The 23,800-nt window shown below is 37.0% G+C and overlaps 1 protein-coding gene across 2 annotated transcripts; it reads right to left on the minus strand.

The window, feature by feature from the left end:
* Window positions 1-1,201: 1,201 nt before the first annotated feature.
* On the minus strand, window positions 1,202-23,436 carry CLEC6A (C-type lectin domain containing 6A). 2 transcript variants are annotated; one of them, XM_042945718.1, is made up of 6 exons: window positions 21,044-23,436; window positions 20,193-20,285; window positions 18,630-18,731; window positions 13,984-14,135; window positions 3,439-3,554; window positions 1,202-2,070 (listed from the first exon to the last, which is right to left on the minus strand). In XM_042945718.1, exons 1-6 carry the CDS (start codon window positions 21,072-21,074, stop codon window positions 1,926-1,928), a joined length of 639 nt encoding a protein of 212 aa, XP_042801652.1. In that variant the 5' UTR covers window positions 21,075-23,436; the 3' UTR covers window positions 1,202-1,925. The 2 variants fall into 2 exon arrangements, with proteins under 2 accessions (XP_042801652.1, XP_042801653.1); XM_042945719.1 differs by lacking the exon at window positions 20,193-20,285.
* Window positions 23,437-23,800: the final 364 nt, after the last annotated feature.

The following is a 23,800-nucleotide window of genomic DNA, read 5'->3' on the forward strand; positions in this document are numbered from 1 at the left end:
ATAACATAAGCATACAATGCAGAAGGTTTCCCTAGTTAAAGTTATCCTCATAGCATAACTCTTCATTCCAGTACCCACATTTCATAGACTTAAATCTCGCTCCACACAGCATTTGTTAGGTGATGTTTCATAGGAAAAATGTAGATTTATTTATTTTCCGATATGGTGGTAACAGTATAAGCTCACCATTTACCTACATCTCTTCCAACTCTTGGTGTTATGTTTCTTAACGTTAGCCATTAAAATGGATATGAAACAGTATATTATTGTGGTCTGGATTGACAGTTTTCAAATTATTAGTAGAGCCGAGCATCTCTATAAAAACACATTTATTGGATTCTGTATTTCCTCTTCTGTAAAATGTTTTTTTTTATTTTTTTAACAATTTATTTATTTTTGAGAGACAGAGCACAAGTGGGGGTGGGGGGGGCAGAGAGAGAGGGAGACACAGAATCCAAAGCAGGCTACAGGCTCTGAGCTATCAGCGCAGGGCTGACGCAGGGCTCGAACTCACAAACTGTGAGATCATGACCTGAGCCGAAGTCGGACGCTCAACCGACTGAGCCACCCAGGCACCCCTGTAAAATGTTTAAATATTTTGCCCAAATTCTGTCTTTTCTAATTGATTTGTGACAGTTGTTTATATGTTCTTATGCAGTATTAATACTATATTAGTTACAAGTATTTAAAATATCTTCAGGGCACCTGACTGGGTCAGTTGGTAGAGCATGCAACTCTTGATCTCAGGGTTGTGAGTTCGAGCTCCCATTGGGTGTGGAGATTACTTAAAAAAATTAAATCTTTAAAAAAATAAAATAAAATATCTTCTTGCAGTTCAACTTTTAAAATTTTTCTTTATAGTGTTTTGATGAACATGAGTTTCATATTTTTATTGTAGAAGAATTTTTAATTATTTTGCTTCTTGGAATACACATTTTGTATCTTTATAAGGAAATTCCACTCTGGCAGCCAGACTCCAAGATTGTCCTCAATGATTCTCACCTTCTGGTGTTCATACCTTTGGATAGTCCTCTTATTTATTTTAAAAAAAATTTGTTTAATGTTTATTTATTTTGGAGAGAGAGAGAGAGAGAGAGCATGAGTAGGGGAGGGACAGAGAGAAGGGGAGACACAGAATCTGAAGCAGGCGCCAGGCTCCGAGCTATCAGCACAGAGCCCAAGGTGGGGCCTGAACTCACGACCCGTGAGATCATGATCTGAGCCGGTTGGACACTCAACCGACTGAGCCACCCATGTGCCCCAGCCCTCTTCTTTATTATATCAGGTTTGGTCTGTGTGATCAATGGAATTATGGTGTTTGGCTTTTGAAGCTAGATCACAAAAGACATTGCTGCTCTCAGTTGCTCTCTTGGATTACTTGCTCTGGTGGAAGCCAGCCAACATATTGTGAGGACACTCAAATAACCCCAAGGAGAGATAGATCCCTGTGGTGAGGCACTGAGGCTTTCTACCAATAGCCAATATGAAATTGCCATGTGAGTGAACTTTCTAGGAAGCAAATCCTTCAGCTCTTGCCAGGGATTCCAATGACTGCAGTCCCAGTCACCATCTTGGCCAAAAGGGCTTTTAAGTGGCATTTTGGTGAAAGAAATTCATAATTTTCAAAAGTTACTTCCTTATGAGTCTTCTAACAGACAAAATAGTACAGTCTCTGGCACAAGGAGTGTTTGCAAAAAGAAATATGAAGAAAGGAAAGAATGAAGTACCAATTAAAGAGAAAACGAAGGAAGAGTTCATCTTATCATTAGTGAAAAAGAGGAAACTAGAAGAGGGATGATTGAAGGCAGAAGGGTATCTGAATACTTCCACGAACCTCTGTGACAAAGATTATACATAAGCGTAAGAGGAAATTATCATTTTATGATAGGTCTTAACTTGAAAGGTGTCAGTGAATAAAGTTCCATTCAGAGATAAATCTTCTTCATCTCACATATTGAGTTTCTCTTAGTATCACAGAAAACATCATTCCAGCCCCATCCTCTGTTTTCCCAGAAAACTATTGAAGCACATTCCTCTGCAGAAAAATTGGGCTCATTCTGGTGCCATAATCTAAAGAGAAACAAAAAGGCAAAAGTCTTCTTCAATGAATGCATTGTGATTGATTAGAAAGTATGTAGGGTCAGGGTTGAACAATGAGGTTCAGAGGGACAGAACATCCCAATGATTGCTCTCCTCTTCTCATATTGCCCTCCTCAAAAACCTCAAGTGTGGATACATACCTTTACTCTTGTTCCTCTGTCACTCCCCTGGCAACATTTGTATGCAATAGAGTGTCCTTGGACCTTCCCCCCCCCCAGATTCTGATCTTCACTTTTCTCATCTATTCAGAGCCCTTATCCCAACCTAAGTTATTAAAAAAGTTCCTCTCTTAGTGGCCTGTAATAAAGGGGCTGCCTTATCATTTGTGTACTCCTAAAGTTTGTGTACTCTTAATCACGTTCCTAAGTTAGTTTCTCTATTCTCATGGATCAACACTAAACAAGTGTCAGGGAGAATGAGTCTGAATATAAGAAGTTACCCTGCTTCCAAGGACTTCTGGTAGGAGGTGAGGGTGTGGGTAGGACCTTATTTTTGGAATGAAGAAACTGGATTTTATTGCTGGCTTACTTTGATCTTAGAGAAGTAACTTACTCTCCCAGGTATTAGATTCTTCATCTATTAAAAATAGGAATCAAGGGCAACGTGGTGACTCAGTCAGTTGAGCGTTCAACTTTGGCTTAGGTCATGATCTCATGGTTTGTGGGATTGAGCCCACATCGGGCTCTAAGCTGGCAGCACAGAGCCTGCTTGGGATTCTCACTCTCTCCTCTCTGTCTCTGACCCTCCCCTATTTGTTCTTTCTCTCTCTCTCTGAAAATAAATAAATAAACTTCAAAATTAAAAAAAAAAATAGGAATCACAATAAGGTCTCCAAATGGATCACGAGATTGTGTGAAAATCAAATGAGACAATGTACAATTAAATGGATTTTTAAGCCACAAATAAATAGTATTATTATATTATTATCCCATCAGAACTGAACATAGTTCTTCCCTGGATATTTTAAATCGTATTAACTGGAGAAAAATTTGATTGAAGTGTCTACATGTGTTTAGAGGCAGTAAAATGTAATGGCTGAGAGCGTCACTATCTTTGGAGTTAGGTTGACATGAAATTGAGACCTAGTTTTTCATCTTACTAGTTCATTGACATTGAGCAAGTTATTCAATTTTTTAACCCATAAGATGAGTTCTAAAAAATAAGCTTTCACGAAGTTTAAGTGATATAATACATGTACTTAGTAAGAGCTTACTGTTAGAATCTGTTATCATTGTTACAATTGTAAATATTAGCACTAGTGATTGCTACGAACAGAATTCCCCTAACTTTTCTACCTAAACAAGGCCCTATGGGTCATTAATCCAATTCGGCGCTCACCTGACATTTTCCTTGTAAGGTGTCTGATCAATCCATTGCCAATTGTCATTCCCTTGTGTATCTGAGAGTCCCAGAAAATAAGACAATGATTCATTCAGTTGCTGGACAAGGAAATTCTGCATGAAGAAAAGAAGGAGTCATAGACTGCAATTTCCTATAACTCTAAAGCGAAAAGAAAATGTGAGGCATGATGAACAGTCACACGACAGCACATTGGCCAAGAAAACAAGCCAAAACACCAACAAGATCACAGGAGGGGACGACTCCTAACCCACCCATCTCAGGCAGAATTTATTCTTTTTTTTTTTTTTTAACCAAGAGACAGAATTCTTTTAAAATTACATGTCAGTTTTTGTACTTTTAATCATTTTTTAATTTTATAAGTTCAGAGGTGTTTCATCTCATTTCTGATTGTTTACCAGTGAAATCACATTTGGGTTATCAAAATTTACATTTCCCTATTCTCCTAAGAAGTACTTCTCTAGGAAGTGGGAAATTATCTGTAAAAGTTAAACATAAAGGAGTGCTGACTGGGTTTTAACAGTCGTGATTTTAACAGAGAGAGTGCATGCGAGTGGAAGAGGGGCAAAAAGAGGAAGAGCGAGAATCCCCATTAGGTTTCTCTTGGGATTGTCTCTCTCTCTCTGCCCCTCACCTGCTGGCTCTGACACTCTCCCTCTCAAAATAAACAAATAAACTTTAAAAAATAATAAAAGGGGCGCCTGGGTGGCTCAGTCGCTTAAGCGTCTGACTTCAGCTCAGGTCATGATCTCGCGGTAGGTGAGTTCAAGCCCCGCGTCGGGCTCTGGGCTGATGGCTCAGAGCCTGGAGCCTGCAGCCTGCTTCCGATTCTGTGTCTCCCTCTCTCTCTGCCCCTCTGCCATTCATGCTCTGTCTCTGTCTGTCTCAAAAATAAATAAAACGTTTAAAAAAAAATTTTTTTTTAAATAACAAATAATAAAATAAAATGGCATCCTTTTGCAAAGAGCTAGGATTGTTAACTGTTATAAAATAGGTTGGCACTCGTTGCCCAAGACTGGTTTTCCTTGGGTTTTTGCTAAAACAACCTTAGCAGTTTCCTCCATTGAAAACAACTCACGATTGCAAATGCCACTATCTCGCAGAAATTCGAACTTTTCGTTTCAGCTTAGCCATATATTGTATGAATGTATTAATCTTAGCAGAATGTTTTCTATGCCTCTATTCCAGTGAATAGACTAAGTACCAGATAAAAGGAGTAATTTTTAAAATATTAATTCTAGGGGCGCCTGGGTGGCGCAGTCGGTTAAGCGTCCGACTTCAGCCAGGTCATGATCTCGCGGTCCGTGAGTTCGAGCCCCGCGTCAGGCTCTGGGCTGATGGCTCAGAGCCTGGAGCCTGTTTCCGATTCTGTGTCTCCCTCTCTCTCTGCCCCTCCCCCGTTCATGCTCTGTCTCTCTCTGTCCCAAAAATAAATAAAAAACGTTGAAAAAAAAATTTAAAAAAAAAAATTAATTCTAAAGACTTCTAAAAAGACAAAAAAAAAAAACAAAAAACCCATAATGGTCTAAATCACTTATCCAGAAGATATACATATTGTACTTTAATTCCATATCACTTTATTATTGAAAGCAAACACCTCTTACTTGAACTTACTTTATCACAACATCCAATGTATGCAAGTCCGTGCTCTGTCAAAATTAGTATCTAATGAAGACACAGTTTCGTTTACTGAGAGCCAAACTGAATGTGATGCTTTCAAATAAACTCAATACTTATTTATTTATTTTTTTTTTACTGTTTATTTATTTTTGAGAGAGAGAGACAGAACATGAGCGGGGGAGGGGCAGAGAGAGAGGGAAACAGAATCTGAGGCAGGCTCCCAGCTCCAAGCTGTCAGCACAGAGCCCAATGCGGGGCTCAAACTCATGAATCGTGAGATCATGACCTGAGCTCTTCTTGGCCACTTAACTGACTGAGTCACCCAGGCACCCCTGAACTCAATACTTTTCGAAGCGTAATTTATGTGTTCCTGAAGTTTCTAAATAGTATAATAGCAATTTTAGATGAATAATATCTTTTTCAGAGAGTGAGGAAGGAACAAAGAGAAAATAAGAAAAAGAAAGCAATTTGAATGCAATTTCTCTTTTCTTTAAGGGCTCTGAATTTTGCTATACATACAAAGAAATATTCCTTTGTTTTGTGTACAAAAATATGCTATGGAACTTTATAGAAAACAGAGTGCTTTCTAATAGATTCTGAAAAATATTAAAATAAATTTGGCAATATTTTCTCCTGAGCTTTATTAAATACTGAGAATGCTGCTTGCAATATTCTATGTGGACATTTACTTTTGTTTCACTATAATATAAATTAACATTGTCAAAACAGACATTCCTCAAATATAGAGGATGCTTTTGAGATGTTTATATCTACTAGCCAATGCCTTACAATTAACATGCATGCATATTTAAAGTAAAAGTTAGATTGAGTCTTACTACATTGAAATTTTTCATTTTGTCAGCTGAGAACTATATATATGTCTGGTAGAAAAGCAAGCGAAATTCTGAATATTAAGGTGAGCTTTATAAACATTTTTTACAAAACTTTCCTGGAACATATAATACTTATTACTTATTATATTACATTTAGCATGTTTCTATTTATCAATCAGATCTGATAATTTGCTATTTTTTTGTTTTAGAGATGATTCGCCCTTAAAAATATTGACCTTCCAGATGATTGCCATTTCACCAAACAAATCAAAATGCTTGTTGATTGTATGATTAAATGTTGACACTCCTTTGAGAATCTGAGTATGGGGAAAAACAGAATTTTGAAACAGAAATTGTTAATTATTTGCTTGGGAAAGTCCTAATACAGAGAATTATGTGGAACCAGATTTCATTACACATGTTCCATTCATTCATTCATTCATTCAGCAGAAAGAAAATGGAAGGACCATACGGATTTCATCATTCTATTGTGAATGTTGAAAATAAAGAAAGATTGATAGTTTACTATGTAAAATAAATATTTACTTTTACAAAATGAAAAATGTGTTTTGAAAAATGTACCTGCTCCACTGACATTAGCAAGACGGTGGAATAGGAAACCCCAGGTCTTCATTCCCCCAGGTAGACACCAAAGTTAACAATATACAGACCAACTTGCCTTTATGAGAACTCAAGAAACCAGTCAAGACATTGCAGGGCCCAAGGCAAGTGCGAAGCCAAGCAGAGCTGCATCAAAGTGGGTATGAAAGTTTGTTGAATTTACCCACCACTTCATGGGCAGACTACAAAGCAATCAGGAGAAAACAGCCAGCCCGCAGCTTCTCTCATGGGAAGGAAATACGCCCAATGCTCTGGCTTTTCAAGGGGGGTGCTGGAGGGACTAGTTTTTGCCTTGCTTGAGTGGGAGTGCTGGGACTGACTTCCTGCCTTGGCTCCCACCACTATGTGTGTTACAACTAGTCCCTGCCACAACATAGGCAAATGCAGCTGGCCCTCACAGCAAAGTTTGTGCATACAATCAGCTCCAGTCACTACCGCTGCTTGCCCTAATCCCCACTGGACTTGAAACTACCACTGAGACACCATGAGTCCTTGTACCCTCTGTGGACCTCCCACAGTGCTCTCTAAGGACCACAGAGCTGTCTGCTGTGTAGCCTAGTGATCTGGGCCAAAGAAACTTCCTTACCCCCAGACCCTGTGCTTTCACAAGCCCCCATCCTTGGTGCCCTGCCCCACTAGACCTAGGTCACATCACACTCCAGTGTGTCTCTACCCAGAGGTGAAAGTCTTCCCTAAGTTCATCAACCCATAAAGTCTGGATAAGAGATTTTTGCTTATTTAAATGTGCAGACACCTAGGCAAAGTACAGGAATCACAAATTTGTGGAAAAAGTTTCCACCAAAGGGATAGAGTAAGCCCCTAGTATAGTTCCAGGGAAGTGGAGACCAGGAATTACCTAACAAAGAATTCAAAATAATTGTTCTTAAGATGTTCAGAAAGCCCTAAAAGAAAAGAGAAATTGCATTCAAATTGCTTTCTTTCTCTTATTTTCTTTATTTTCCTTCCTCACCCTCTAAAAAAGATACTACTCGTCTAAAATTGCTATTATACCACTTAGAAACTTTAGGAACACATCTACACTAAAAAAAAAAGAAAGATCACTAAAAAACAAAACAAAACAAAACAACAACCTAACTTTACACCTCAAATACTTAGAAAAAGAGAAAAAAACTAAGCTCATTTGAGCTTAGAAGGAAGGAAATAATGAAGATCAAAGCAGAAATAACTGAAATAGAGACCATAAAATACAAATGAAATCAAGAGCTGGGTTTTTTTTTTTTTAAAGATAAAATGGACAAACCTTTGGATAGACTAAAAAAAGTGAGAGGATTCAAATAAATAAAATCAAGAATGAAAGAGGGGACATTACAATTGATACCACAGAAATACAAAGGATCATGAGAATACTATGAATGATTATATGCCAAAAATTAGATTATCTAGAATAAACAAAAAGATTCCTAAAAATATATAACCTACAAAGACTGAATCATGAAAAAATAGAAAATCTTAAATTACCAATAATGAGTAAGGAGACTGAAAAATAATTAAAAACCTCAGAACACAGAAAAGCCCAGGACCAGATAGTTTTACTGGTGAATTTTAACAGACCTTGACAGAAGAATGAATACCAATCCTTCTTGAACCCTTTCCAAAAAATTGAAGAGAAGGAAATACTCCAAAATTTATTTTATGAGGTCAGTATTATCCTGATACAAAGCCGGACAAGGATTCCACAAGAAAAGAAAATAACAGGCCAATGTCCCTAATGAATATAGATACAAAAATTCTCAACAAAATACTAGCAAACCAAATACAACAGCACTTTAAAAGGATGGGCACCTGGGTGGCTCAGTCAGTTCAGTGTCTGACTCTTGATTTCAGCTCAGGTCATGATCCTAGGATCATGAGATCAAGCTTTGTGTCAGGCTCCACACTGACCATGGAGCCTGCTTAAGATTCTCTCTCTCTCTCTCTCTCTCTCTCTCTCTCTCCCTCTGCCCCCTCCCCCACTCACTGTAAATAAATAAATACATAAGTATATAAATACATATACATAAATACATACATACATACATACATACATAAAAGGATTAGACACCATGATTGAGTGGGCTCTACCTCTGGGATGCAAGGATGGTTCAACATATTCAAATGAATAAATGTGACACACCATATTAATAGAATGAAAGATAAAAATTATATGATCATCTCACTAGATGCCAAGAATCATTTTACAAAATTCAACATCCTGCCACAAAACAAACAAACAAACAAAAACAAAAAACAAACAAACAAAACTCATAACAAATTGGGTATAGAAAGAATGTTCCTCAATATAATAAAGGCCATATATACAACAAGCCCACAACTAACATCATAGTCAGTGGTGGAAGGTTGAGACTTTTATCTAAGATCAGGAAGAAAACAAGGATGCCCACTCTCACCCCTTCTATTCAACACAGTGCTGGGAGTCCCAGCGAGAGTTAATTATGAAGAAAGAAAGAAAGAAAGAAAGAAAGAAAGAAAGAAAGAAAGAAAGAAAGAAAGAAAGAAAGAAAGAAAGAAAGAAAGAAAGGAAGAAAGGAAGAAAGAAAAGAAAAGAGAGAGAGAAAGAAGAAAGGAAGAAAGGAAGGAAGGGAGGGAGGGAGGAAGAAAGGAAAGGGAAATAAAAGACATCCAAATTATAAAGGAAGAAGTGAAATTCTGTTTGCAGATGCTTATATATAATCTTATATATATATATAATATATATATAATCTTATATATAATCTTATATATAGAAAATCTTACAATTCCACCAAGAAATTATTAGAATTAATAAACAAATTCAGTAAGTTGTAGAATACAAAAATCAGTTGTGTTTTTAACAATGAACTACCTGGAAAGGAAATTAAAAAGCAATCCCATTACAATAGCATAATAAATACTATACATAATACTAATAATAAAATACTTAAGAATAAATTTATCCAAGGAGATTAAAAATCTGTACACTGAAAACTATAATACATTGATGAAAGAAATTGGGAAAGACACAAATAAATGGAAACATATTCCATGTTCATGGATTGGAAGACCTAATATTGTTAATATGCCCAGATTACCCAAAGCCATCTGTAGATTTAATCTCTACCTATTAAATACCTATAGCATTTTTCACCGAAACAGAAAAAACAATCCTAAAATTGATATAGAACCATAAAACACCCCAAATACTTTAAAGAAATCTTGAGAAAGAATAAAGGTGGAATCATCACACATCCTAATTTTGAACTATATTACAAATCTATAGTAATCACAACATTATCGTATTGGCATAAAAACAGGAACATAGACCAGTGGAACAGAATAGAGTCCAAAAATAAACCTATGCACATACAATAAACTAATATATGACAAGGGAGCCAAAAATACTCAAAAGATAGTCTCTTCAATAAATGGTATTGGAAAAACTGGATAATCACTTGCAAAAGAATAAAATTGGACCATTATGTTATTCCACTTACAAAAATCAACTCAAAATGGACTGAAAACATATGCAAGACCTGAAACAAACTTCTAGAAAAAGAAACGTAGAGGAAAACCTCCTTGACATTGGTCTTGACAATGAATTTTTGGATATGACACCAGAAGCATAGACAAAATTGGAGTGGGACTACACCAAATTTAGAAGTTCTGCACAGTAAAAAAACAAAACAAAACAAAACAAAAAAAAAAAACGATCAACAAAATGAAAAGGCAACCTATGGAATGGGAAAAAATTTTGGCAAACCAGCTACAGATAAGGTTAATATCCAAACTATATAAAGAACTTACACAACTCAACAACAAAATTAAGTTAAATAATTTAAATCCAATTAAAAATGGGCAAAGGGCCTGAATAGACATTTTTTTCTTTTTTTCCAATTTTTTTCTTAATGTTCACTTATTTTTGAGATAGAGAGAGACAGACAGGCAGACAGAGCGTGAGCAGGGGAGGGCAGAGAGACACAGAATCTGAAGCAGGCTCCAGGCTCCGAGCTGTCAGCACAGAGCCCAACGCAGGGCTTCAACTTAGAAACCTGTGAGATCATGACCTGAGCCAAGTCGGAGGCTTAACCGACTGAGCCACCCCAGCACCCCAAATAGATATTTTTTCAAAGAAGACATACAACTGGCCACTAGGTATGGAAAGATGTTCAATATCACTAATTGTTAAGAAAATGTAAATCAAAACCACAAGGAGATATCACCTTATACCTGTTAGGATGACTAATCTCAAAAGATACGAAAGAAAATAAATGTTAATATCGAAAGATAATAAATGCCATCAAGAATGTGGAGAAAAGGGCACCTATGTGCCCTGTTGATGAGAATGTAAACTGGCACAGCCAATAGGGAAAGCAATACGGAAGTTCCTCAAAAGATTGAAAATAAAACTTCCATATGATCCGGCAATCCCTCTTCTGGGGATTTCCAGAGGAAATGAAACCACTATTTTCAAGACATAGCTGCAACCCCATCTTTATTGCGGCGTTAATTACCAAACCCGGACATGAAAACAACCTAAGAGTCTATAAATGGATGAATGAATAAAGAAAGTGTGGGAAATATACAGCGTAACATGACTCAGCCATAAAAATGAAGGAGATACTGCCCTTTGTGACAACATGGATGGATGTTAAGGGCACTAAGCTAAGCGAAATAAGTGAGGAAGAAACAAGTACAGTATGATCTTACTCACGCGTGAATTCTAAAAAAAGCCAAACTTACAGAATGAATAAATCACAGGGATAAAAGGCTCAGCATAAGGAATATAGTCACAGGTATCGCAACACTATTGTCGGGTGAAAGACGGTAGCTACCCTTGTGCCGACATAGCATGACATATAAACTTGTCAAATCACTATGTTTGTTGACACCCGAAACCAATGTGACAGTGCGTGTCAACTGTACTCAAAGAAAAAGTAAATTAATTAAATTACATTTATTTCATTTCAATTAAAAAGCCACGTATAGAAATAGACTATAACAGTCTACGGCCATACTACCCTGAACGCGCCCGATCTCGTCTGATCTCGGAAGCTAAGCAGGGTCGGGCCTGGTTAGTACTTGGATGGGAGAAATAGAGCATAACAGTGCTTCAGGTGCTGGAGTGCGGGGGAAATGGGAAGATGGTAATCATAAAGTTCCAGCTTCTAGTTACAAGATGAATCCAAGTTCTGGAACTGTAATGTTCAGCACGGTGACTATAGTTAACAATACTGTGCTGGATCCTGCAAAGCTGAGAAGAGAATAGGACTTAAATATTCCAACCACAAAAACAAATGGTAATTACGTAAATTGATGGATGTGTTAACTAACCTTTTGAGGGAATCATTGTGCAACACATACATACATCGTCCTCACATTGCACACCTTAAGCTCATACAATTTTATATGACAATTATATCTCTTTAAAGCTGGAAAACCGCCGTTGGAACTAATACACAAACTCAGGAAAGTTGGAGGATGCAGACTATACATACAAAAACCAGTTGCGTGTCTATGCAATAACAATAAGCAATATAAAAAGCAAATTAAGAAAGCCACCTCACTTACGGTAGCATCTAAAGAACAAAATACTTAGGAATAAACTTAGCAAAGAAAGTGGAAATCTTATAATTTGAAAATTACACAACATTTTTAAAGAAATCAAAGGAGACACAATTTTTTTTTAATTCCAAGTTTTTATTTAAATTCTAATTAGTTGATACATACGGTAAAACTGTTTTCAGGTGTAGAATTTAGTGATTCATCACTGACATACAACACTCAGTACTCATCACAAGCGCCCTCCCTAATACCCACCACCCATTTAACCTATTTTCCACCCTCCTCCCTCCACCAACCCTCAGTTTGTTCTCTAGAGTTAAAAGTCTCTCATAGTTTGCTTCCCTCTCTCCTTTTCTTTCCCTTCCCCAATGTTTATTTGTTTTGCTTTTCTTAAAGTCCACATATGAGTGAAATTTGTCTTTCTCTAATGGACTTATTTCACTTAGCATTATAATACTCTATCTAGCCCCATCCATGTTGTTGCAAATGGCAAGATTTCATTCTTTTTTATGGCTGAATATTCCATGGCGTATGTATACATACGTATGTATGTATGTATTGAGATACACACACACACACACACACACATACATATCTATACCACATCTTCTTTATCCATTCATCTATCTATGGACATTTGGGCTGTTTCTATATCTTGGTTATTGTAAATAATGCTGCAGTAAACATAGGGGCACATATATCCTTTCAAATGAGCATTTTCATATTCTTCACGTAAATATCCAATAGTGCAATTGCTGGATCATATGGTGATTCTATTTTTAATTTTTGAGGAACCTCCATACTGTTTTCCCCAGAGGCTGCATCAGTTTGCATTACCACCAACAGTGCACGAGGGTACATGACAGAGTCTTACTATTGCTAACCATTAGAGAAGTGAAAATCAAAACCATAATGGAATATATAATCTCACACCCATTAGGACGGCCGCTATCAAAATAAAAAAGAGAAGAGGGGCACCTGGGTGGCTCAGTCAGTTAGGCAGCCAACTTCAGCTCAGCTCATGATCTCATGGTTGGTGAGTTCGAGCCCCCCATTGGGCTCTGTGCTGACAGCTCAAAGCCTGGAGCCTGCTTTGGATTCTGTGTCTCCTTCTTGCTCTCTCTCTCTCTCTGCCCCTTCCCAACTTGTGCTCTATGTCTCTGTCTCTCAAAAATAAATCAACATTTAAAAAAAATTCTTTTTAATAAAAAAGAGAAGAAAATAGCAGGTGCTATCAAGAATGTGGAGAAATTGGGATCCTTGTGCATTCTTTGTGGGAGTGTAAAATAGTACAGACACAATGTAAAACAGTGCAGTTTCTTCAAATAAGTTAAAATTAGAATTACTATATGATGCAGAAATCCAACTTCTGGGTATATATCCAAAGTTACTGAAAGCAAGACTCATGGAAACATTTGCACACCCATGTTCACTGCAGCATTAGTCACAATAGCCAAGAGGTAAAAGCATCCCAGATGTCCATCAACACTTGAATGGATAAATGATACGTGGTATATGCACAAAGGAATATTAGTCAGCCTTAAAAAGGAAGAGAGTTCTGTTACTGCTACATGAATGAACTTTGAGGACATTATGTTACATGAAATAAGGCAGTCACAAAAAACCAAACACTGTGTGGTTCAACTTATACGAGGTGTCCGAAGGAGTCAAACTTGAAGTTCGATAGAAGGGGGGTTACCGGGGACTGGAGGTGGGGGGCAATGGAAGTTGCGGTTAAAAGGGTATAGAGTTTCACTTTTGCACGATGAAAAAGTTTTAGAGATAGATCTTTTTGCAACAATATGAATATGGGTAACACTACTGAACTCTACATTTAAAACCAGTTCAGATGGTAACATCCGTATTTTCTTCCACAATTAAAAACAATTTAATGAAAAATAAACACAAGTACCTGCTCTGCTTCTGTGTTGATCACCACCAAGTGAGCACCCATTGCAACACAGTTCTGTTCACTCTTTGACCAAAAATTCTGCTCAGTAGAAATGAAGTAGCAGCTGGAACCAAATGACTTCCAAGCACATGGGCAACATGCCCAGACATTCCCTGTGTTGCATGAAAGAGAAGAATGAGCGTGAGACGGCACAAATAAGATTAAAGAGGTATGTTTCATACACATAAAATTCCAAGAATCTGCATTTCTTTTCTAGAGATCGGTTTCTTATTTCACGTATTTACTGTTTCCCTGAATTATATAGCTTGGAGCCATAGATCTGCTTTTAAATAAATAATAAATAATAAATAAATAATAAATAAATAAATAATAATAAATAAATAATAAATAAATAAATAAATTTTTTAAATAAAAAAAATAAATAAATAAAATTGTTTAGCATTAAGCCCACAATATTTAAGCCCTAAAGTTTACCTGCATAATTGCTCTGGATTTCTTGCCAAAAAAAAAAAAAAAAAAAAAAAAAGCTATTATCATTGTTTTTCCCTGTCCTTCAAATCCTTTATACATTAGAAACATCAAGGTCTCTCAGGATTTCAAATGACCCGCGCAGGTGAAGCAGATAGGTATACATACATATATAAGATACATATATATGTGTGTATATATATATACATATATATAAATAAATAACAAGTCATTTAGATTTGTTGAGGTTTGAGTGTTTTGAAAGCTATTTTAATATATCTGGTCTTCTCGGGTTTAATTTTTTGATCCACATTGTTAAGATTCATCTGTGTTGCATATAGGTCTATTTTATTTATTTTGTATGTTATTACATCATTAAGTGATGACAAACAATGTACAGGCTTTTTTATCTTTTATAATACTATAAGTTGGATGAAATAGGCCACGTCTCTATCATTTTAATATTAGCCACTTGTAGAAATGTGTCTCAATTATGTATTCTGTTCATTAGTTTTTTTAAAGTTTATTTATTTATTTTGAGAGACAGAGAGAGAGCAGGGGAGGGACAGAGAGAGAAGGAGAGAGAGATAATCCCAAGCAGGCTCCACACTGTCAGCACAGAACTCCACTTGGGGCTCAAACCCATAAACTGTGGGATCACGACCGAAATCAAGAGTCAGATGCTTAACCGAGCCACCCAGGCGCCCCTGTGTTCTGTTCATTATTAAAGACTGCTTTTCACAGCACTCCTCAAAGCATGTATTAACGTTATTATTTCAATTTAAAAAGTCTGATTTGGCTGACTGTTTTGATGGTCGGTACCGTCTTGGTCAACTAAATTATATACGGCAAACATTTTGCATATGATGAATGTGCTGAATCTCTAGCTCTGGGGTTGACAAGAATATTGATGAATAGAAGCACTTGTCAAAAAGCTACACTAACATTAATAATATTTTGTGTTCCCAATTGCTCTGAGAATAATGGACTGATCAAGTACTTTGACTAAAAAACAGTACCTATTAAGGTACCTATTAAAAAGCAGGTGTAATTAGAAGTCATTTGACAAGAGTTACTAAAACCTTTTCTAGTGTACTACCTTGAAATTGAGAAAGCAAATGACTACTAAGAAATAACAACCTTTTGCAAATTAACCCATTTATTATTCTTTACTCTCAACAACACTGAAGAATAATCTAATCAATGCTCAGTTAACACACCATTAAAATAATTTTTGATAACAGAAAACTGGATGATTTTTGGCAAATAACTTAAAAAGTTTAAAAACTGGTGATATTCTAACAAATCACCTTCTATTCCTACTTATTTATATAAGTAAGATTTATTGGTATGTGTCACTAAATTGAAAAATAGGAACAGAACTGATGTTGAATTCTATCTCATTCTAGTAATATTAGGATACAACTGATTGTTTTTTTAAATTTTTTTAATGTTTATTTATTTATGAGAGAGAGAGAGAGATGGATGGAGGGGCAGAGAGAGAGGGAACAGAGGATTTAAAGCTGGCTCTGCACTGACAGCAGTGAGCCAGGTGCCAGGCTCGAACTCACAAACTGCTAGATCATGACCTGAGCCAAAGTCAGACACGCAACCAACTAAGCCATCCAGGCACCCGACTGATTGTATTTTTTTTTTTTAAGTCGTTAAAAGATTTTTTTTAACTCATTAAGAGATGAGTTGTGGTGCTTCGGGTAAGCTCGAGCCCCGCTCTGGGTGAGCCCATCTCTCTCTCTGTCTGTTTCTGCCCTTCATGAGATTCACTCTCTCTCCCTGCCCCTTGCTCAATTGCGCCCTCTCTCTAAAAACAAAAAACAAACAAACAAAAAAACGAGAGAGAGAGAGAGAGAGAGAGAGAGAGAGAGATTGAGATGAGCTGGGGCACCTGGGTGACTCAGTTGGTTAAGTATCTGACTCTTGATTTCAGCTCAGGTCATGATCCCAGGGTTGTGATATCAAGCCCCACCTCGGGGCTCGCTTGCAATTCTCTCTCTCTTCCCCTGCCCCTCTCCCCAGCTCGTGCTCTTTCTCCCTCTCTAAGCTAAATTAAAAAAGAGAGAGAGGTGAGTTTCTAATAGTTTTATTTTATTGGTAATAATTTGTCAAAATTTGTAATAAATGTGATGTGTTGAATATTGTATCCTCATAATGTGGATAAGTCAATGATACGTAATGATAAGTCAATCTGGAAGAAATTTTATAACATGTAAAGCCTAATGGCCCTCAGGAAATGAAAATATCAGACATATAGTACATATTTTAGAAAATCAAGGAAGTGTGATGTAAACATTAGTTGAAGAGGGAAAAAGAATAATGTAAAACATCCAACTGTTAACGAATACATACTTTTTTTTTTAATGAATGATGGTAGTATTTCAACACCAGCAGAGAGATTTTGAAAGGAGTTGCAAGAGTTTTGTGTTTTAAATGTCAACACTTACAATATTTTATTTTTATTTTTTTAATGTTTATTTCTTTTTGAGAGAGACAGAGACAGAGTGTGAGCAGGAGAGGGGCAGAGAGAAAGGGAGACAGAATCCGGAGCAGGCTCCAGGCTCTGAGCTGTCAGCACAGAGCCTAACGCGGGGCTCGAACTCCCAAACCACGAGATCATGACTTGAGCCATAGTTGGATGCTCAACCCACTGAGCCACCCAGGCGCCCCAATACTTATATCTTAGAACTTAAACCCTTCATTTCTACAGCTTGGTAAAAAAAAAAATTTAATGTCAAAATAAATTGTATAAGAGGGTATGTAGTTTTTCAAAATCCTTGTTGGGACCTGAATTTGAAAACTACAGGTCTAGGTAGAGCTCAGCTCTACTGAAGAAACTTTATCCGGGCATCTGAACATCTCAACACTCTGACTGGGACTCAGGGGGAAACAAATTAGAGAAGACACACTGAGACTATCAATTATTTCTTAACTGTAATTGAAATGAAAATTTTGTGTTTAGACTTTTGCTCTTCCTCTTCATTGTAATAAGAATTTGAAGAGATATTGTTAACATTGGAGCCCTTTTATTTGCTGATATGGTATTAAGTAAAATAATTTTATCATGTAAGCTTGAATCGTGTAACTTGAATTAGTTATATTGATGAGCTTAGTTGGCCATAAATAATACCAGGTTGGGTATTTTTAAGGAGTAAATTCGCAGTCTCTTCTGCAAATGTAGGGTTCATTTCATTAATATCCATCTCTGTCTCGTTCATTTCAGAACATTCTGAAGGCAAGGGGTAAAGCACTCATGGCTGCTTCCAAGAAGGCATTCTTTAAAACTCCAGTTGTTGGAGTGCCTACCTCCTGATAGAATTGTCTTCCTCCTCAGAAGGGCCAGCTCCACAATTGTTTGACAAAAGAACCCCAAGGTGACAAGAGAACCAGAAGTCAGGGAGAGTAAAGAAAATCCTCCCTAACCACCCCATGTACCATATTGTTGCCAAATAACATAAAAGGGAAAATCCCAACATCTCACAGAAATACAAAGAAACATCTGCCCTCGTTTTATGCCTCATAGGTTTCCACATAGCCGCAGAGGATTGGATTATTTAGTTCTTGAAGTAGCAAGAGTCTGAAATCTACTTGGATTTTTTTTTTTCTTGGAAAGAGTAAGGCCATAAAGACTACTACAAACATGTACTTTACCTTTTTTTGACTTTCTTCACTAGATATAGTGTGGGGCAAATTATGATTCTGAATTCAACTGCCCCAGCTCTTCACCTTGGAAGTTACCAGGACTATATTTTACAGTGAGGGCAATCTCATCCTGAGCCATGTTCCAGGATTCACACTGACCAGTAATAAAGCTGATGCTTGGCATGCAGATGGCTATTACTGAGAACTTTTGATAAAAAAGAAGATTTTATCCATTTGATAAGGATGAGGTTAATGTGAAATGAGAACTGTTATGAATAACTTCCAGTGTTAGCTTGAGCAAAGTACATGGTATGTGTTGGTAGCATTTATTGAGATCAAGCAGTCTGGAGGAAAAATTGTTTTGAGGATGAATCTACAGCCTGATATGAACATGTAAATTTAGAGATATCTTAAAGCAGAGACTTTATTTAAAAAAAAAAAAAATGGAATAAACCAATGTTGAACTTGACCTTGACCTCTCTCTGAGAAAAGAGAAAGTCTGGTTAGGCATTGCAACACCTTACCTCTCATGCTTGTCCCTTCACTGAAGCAGGTTAAACCTGAGTGGTGTGTGTGTAGTTCAGACAGCCTTTGGCCAGTTTTGCCATATGTAAGATGATAAGTCACTGTGAAGGAAGCAGAAGGATTAGTATTCATCATTTGTTTTTATTATAGAGAGTTATGCTCTGTATCTCTTGCCAAGCTGGCTTGCTTCCAACCCCCACCAATCTCTTCTCTCTAGGCAAGCTCATAAACACTATGCTGAATTACGACTTGTTTGTATTCATTAATTTTGTTTGTTTATATGCCTGCCCATTTATTTTTTGGTTCTTTCCCCACTGGAATTTAAGTTCTATATTCTTGGGCAGAGATTTGATCTGTTTTCCACATCAATCGATCGCAAACACCTGGAATAGTGATGGTCACAGAGTAATCAATAGATATTTTCTGACTCACTGGCTGTCTGTTTCTCCGTAATGTTAATAATCCTGAAGCAAGCTTGCAGGTTATTTTAATATTTTCTAAAATTTCTGACTGTTGGTAGCTACAGATAAACGTATGGGGTAAATAACAACCAAGGGGAACTTTTAAACATTTAGACATTTTAAATGTCTCGGATAAACATTCACTTTTATGCTCAAGGGTGTGTGCCTTAAGCATAAGATCTGTTCTCTCTCAGGTTCTGCCATGACTCTTCACTTACTTTTTTTTGCCCTTCTACTACTGAAGCTCAATACAGTCAAGACTTTCTACCTTGGGTCCTGAATATCTGCTTCCTTTAATGAAATAACTATTCTTAAACCTCCTTCTCTTTTGCACTTGACCATGAAAAGTAAAGCAGATTTTAACTTAGGTGATAACCGTGTTTTAACAAAGGCTGTGAGATTGGTTTACATCTCAGAAGGAACTTCAAACATGGCCCATTTGACATAGGTAGTCACTTTCACTGCCTCCCAGACTATTCAATATTATTTTTAATTACGTTATCAATGAAAAGAGGACCAAATTGTAGCTTAAGGAGCAAAAAGATCTTTGAAACTTCTCACAAAATGAACTTGAAATATTTACTTGGAAGTAAATTGAACAAGGAAAACAAAACTTCATTCCCTTATATCTTCAAGATTGCATTTGAAAACTTTTTCGTCTCATACTGGGAAAGACTCCCATATGAAAATCAAAGAGCCTAATCTATGCTATGATTATAAAAGTAATTATAGTTGAAGTCTCAAAATAGAGGACTTTTTGCCCAGAGAACAGTGATCACTAGGGAACCCGGTAGTGGATGATGTGTCTTAAAGGATGTCTACAACTAACACACATTCATATGTGAGGCCATAGTGGGGAACGTGTTAATAAAACCAGGTAAAGTAGATCCGGAAGCAGAGTCAATTATCAAAAGATGGAAAAAGAGGAGGGAAAGAAGGAGGAGGAGGAGAAATCAAATATGGTATTCCAAGTAAGAGCTAACATATTAATGAGATTAAAAAAAAAACAAAAACAAAAACAAAAAACATACCCTAGGAAATCTTTATAGAACACGATAGGAAAAGGAATCAAGGGAAGTGGCACCTGAGTGAAGAACTTACCCACACAGCTCACAATGAAACAAGCACTGAGGAGTGCTATGGAAATCACAGCAACAGACCAGAATCTTACTTGGGACCGCCATACTGCTTTCTCTGTCAGACCAGCAAGACAAAAGCAGTTATCAAGAAGTCAGGAAGTGAAAATTTTTAGGAAGCTTAGAGCAATGAAGAAACCAGATGAAGAATCTCAGAGTAATTAAAAACCTAAAACAAGAGAGAGCTTAGAAACTCCCTCAGAATAGGGGTTCCTGGGTGGCTCGGTCGGTTGAGTGTTGGACTCTTGACTTTGGATCAGGTCATGATTCCAGGGTCATGGGATTGAGCCCTGCATTGGGATTCTCTCTCTCTCTCTCTCTCTCTCTCTCTCTCTCTCTGTCTCTCTCTCTCTCTCTCTGTCTCTCCCTCTCTCCCTCTTTCCCTCTCCCCCCACTCATGCTCTCTCTAAAAATTAAGGGCGGGGAGGCGGGAAGGACTCTTTCAGAATAAATAAGCAAATAGTGGCTCTGTAGTCCTAAACGATCTGGGCAAAACTCACCCTCAGCCAACCATAATTCCCATTTCCTTATTCTTTCTTCTTAAATATTATGCTAATCCATTGAGTCTCAGTCTTGCTGAAAACATCACTTTACCTCCCTCTTCCCATACCACTGTATTAATATTTGGTTTCTTACTTTTTGAAGTGCTTCTGGCTCTGAGGAATTATTCTTTCTTTCAACTTCCCATCACTCTTACTACGGTGGCCCAATCTTGGTCCCATCAATCTGTGGTCTACCCCTTGTTTCCAAATGACCTTTATCATCTCATCATATACTTCTGCTTTCCTCTCTGGAACTGAGAAAAGGAATGCTCACCTCTATCTTGAGGTTGCCCGTCTCGTACCATTATCTTCTGTATTCAGAAGATTCAGGAGGCTCTTTTTCACCACTTGCTCTGAAGATGTCACCAGAGCTCTGCTTCAGTCAAAGAGGTCAGAGCTCAGAGACAAACTGCTAAACACTCTTTTGAGGCTAAGGGACTTCTGGTAAAAACTGTATCTTGAAGAAGAAGTTGTGGTTTGGATAAGTTTCAAGTTATTTTAAAAATACTAGGAGAAATAAGAGGAAATTGAGAAACATATCCCAAACTGCTCATTGGAACTTTGACATGAATTTCAGATTATGTGTCAATTCCTGACATAAGATTTCTGATTCCTATTCTGGTGTGCAAAATAGAAAATTTCATATGCCCTAAAAGAAATTTATTTGTAGGCCTTAATTTAAGTGCTCCCAAGCCAAATTTGATTTTATGTAAATTTTAATCCATGTATTGAAGAGGGTCTTAGAAGTAAGCAAAAGTCTGATTGACTAGATATGGCTTCAATAATAAGGGTTAATATAGAAATTACATAAAGATCTACAGACATTGCTCAGGAATATGATTGCAAAATGGAAGATTCTGGAATCTATCTGCAAAGCGATGAAACATTCTTATTGCATCAAGACCAATATTGGGCATAGGTTAGTCATCTTTTATTATCTCCCTGAGTAGGTAAGGGGGAGCTTGAAGTGGTATAACATCAAAGACAGCCTTCATTAATTTCTTCTAATTACTCAGGAGCTTGGGGATCCTTCAAAACATACAGTCTCTAGAATGTAGACCTTTCTCTTTATTAATATCACAAATATCTCCACATTCTCAAGTGAGCAGTCTTGAATACAAAAAAAAAAATCCTAATATGAATAGGTGCATACTGTACTCAACAAGCTTTTAAAGTGATGGCATAGTTACAGTGAATGATAAAATAGATATTGAGAACAGTAGTAAAAGCCCAGAAAATTCTCCCTGGGGTTGGTTAGAGAGATACAACAAGTCGTAAGAGGGAAAGAAGTGGTTATAAAACATATGCTTCTGCCTCCAGTTCCCCTCAGAGATAAAGAAACTCAAACCCAAGGTATGAGATGGTCCAAAGAAAATTTGTAAACTTTATATATAGGAAAATCAATTTAAAGACCTATTTGCTCATTGCCCATCTCCAGTATGTGCTCCCTAAGTCACTTTCTGCTCTTGACCACTGGCAACCCTGTGCTCCATTTTCTTTTGTTCTTTTCATTCCTTATACATTTCTAGATTACAGTAGCAAGACTTTGAATAGAGTGCTGAGATGATATGAGCAAAGGCAAACAGGATCAAAACAAAAAACAAAATGAAAAATTAATAGGGAGAATGGGAGATTAGATCAAAAGGAGACTTGTAGGTTCAGGTCAGATGTACAGACAAATATGGGATATTTGAGTCTAATAAGGGAGTCATGCAAAAACTAGCAATGGAAAAGATAATAACTTGTATGGATTGAAAATAAAATCACATACTATTAGAGTCAAAATGCATATTGTCCTTTTGACTTGAACTCTTTTGAAGGGGACATCAGGAGTGAATCAGCAATTTGAAACAAATGCTTTTAAGAAAACAGCACTGTGTTGCCCTTTTGAAAATTACTGTCCATGATTGAACTAAGCAGACCCAGTTTGATTCTCCTGTTTAAGAATTTAGATAAAGACAACTTAATCAATAGGTGGAGGCAAGCACTACCTTCTAAGAGATATTTAGACTCCGATATTTTCCCACACAAATGTGTTTAAGATATTTTTGGTCTACAGACTCACAATACAAAATACAGAGCATCTCATTATTTTCAACTTAAGAGATTATTATTGTTGTTTCCTATAATACCACTGGATGATAAGAAATTTCATATAAGTCATTCTTCAGATGATCCTTTGGGATTACATCAAGATTCTAGGGATTACCTAATTCCAAGAAATTAGAGGAAGAATGGCTGATCACTGTTCATGGATCCATGAACATGGATCCATCATGTTCATGGTTATGTTGTTACCTTCATGTGCCTCAAATCTTCAGTGCCATGATAGCTCCCCAATGCTTTGAAACCAACTTCCTCTTGCTAGTGTTGTTATTGGTGTTGTTGTTACAAGGGTTGGTCTACAACAAAATAGTTCCCCATTACCAGAAGGAGAACAGTTTATTTGTGTAACCTTCAATGATTTTGTTTTTCTTTAGCCCTTATCAGAGGACTGTAGTCGTGAAGATAAGATGTTGGGAAGTTGAAATCAACCAGATAAACAATGATGAAACTCTTCTGGGCCACTAACCCATTTGAAGTTCTGATGAAAACTTCAGATCCACTTAAAGAATTTTTTCATAGGGGCGCCTGGGTGGCTCAGCCAATTAAGCATCGGACTCTTGGTTTCAGCTCAGGTGATGATCTTACTGTTCTCAGTTCAAGTGATGATCTCACTGTTCATGAGTTCAAGCCCTGCAGGCTCTGCATTGTCAGTTGCTGGGGATTCTCTGTCTCCCTCTCTTTCCCTCTCTCTCTGCCTCTCCCCTACTCACATGCGTGCTCTCTCTCTCTCTCTCTTTCAAAATAAATAAACTTTAAAAAATTAAAAAATGAATTTTTTCATAAATGCAGTAACAAAAATTGCATACTTTTTATTTTTTTAAAGGTTTATTTATTTTTGAGAGAGTGCAAGCAAGGGAGGGGGGCAGAGACAAAGAGGAACAGAGGATCCGAATTGGGCTCAGAGCTGACAGCAAGCAGTAAGCTG

The sequence above is a fragment of the Panthera leo genome, chromosome B4, assembly GCF_018350215.1.
Source record: "Panthera leo isolate Ple1 chromosome B4, P.leo_Ple1_pat1.1, whole genome shotgun sequence".
Taxonomy (NCBI): domain Eukaryota; kingdom Metazoa; phylum Chordata; class Mammalia; order Carnivora; family Felidae; genus Panthera; species Panthera leo.

Bases quoted from the DNA above. Each gene is read 5' to 3' on its own strand.
- CLEC6A (XM_042945718.1), bottom strand. From the start codon at position 21,074: ATGGTACGAGACGGGCAACCTCAAGATAGAG. The intron at 20,286-21,043 runs GTGAGCATTCCT...CTGGTCTGACAG, and splicing joins CGGGCAACCTCAAGATAGAG to AGAAAGCAGTATGGCGGTCC. The intron at 18,732-20,192 runs GTAAGTTCTTCA...CTTCCTTCACAG, and splicing joins TTTCATTGTGAGCTGTGTGG to TGACTTATCATCTTACATAT.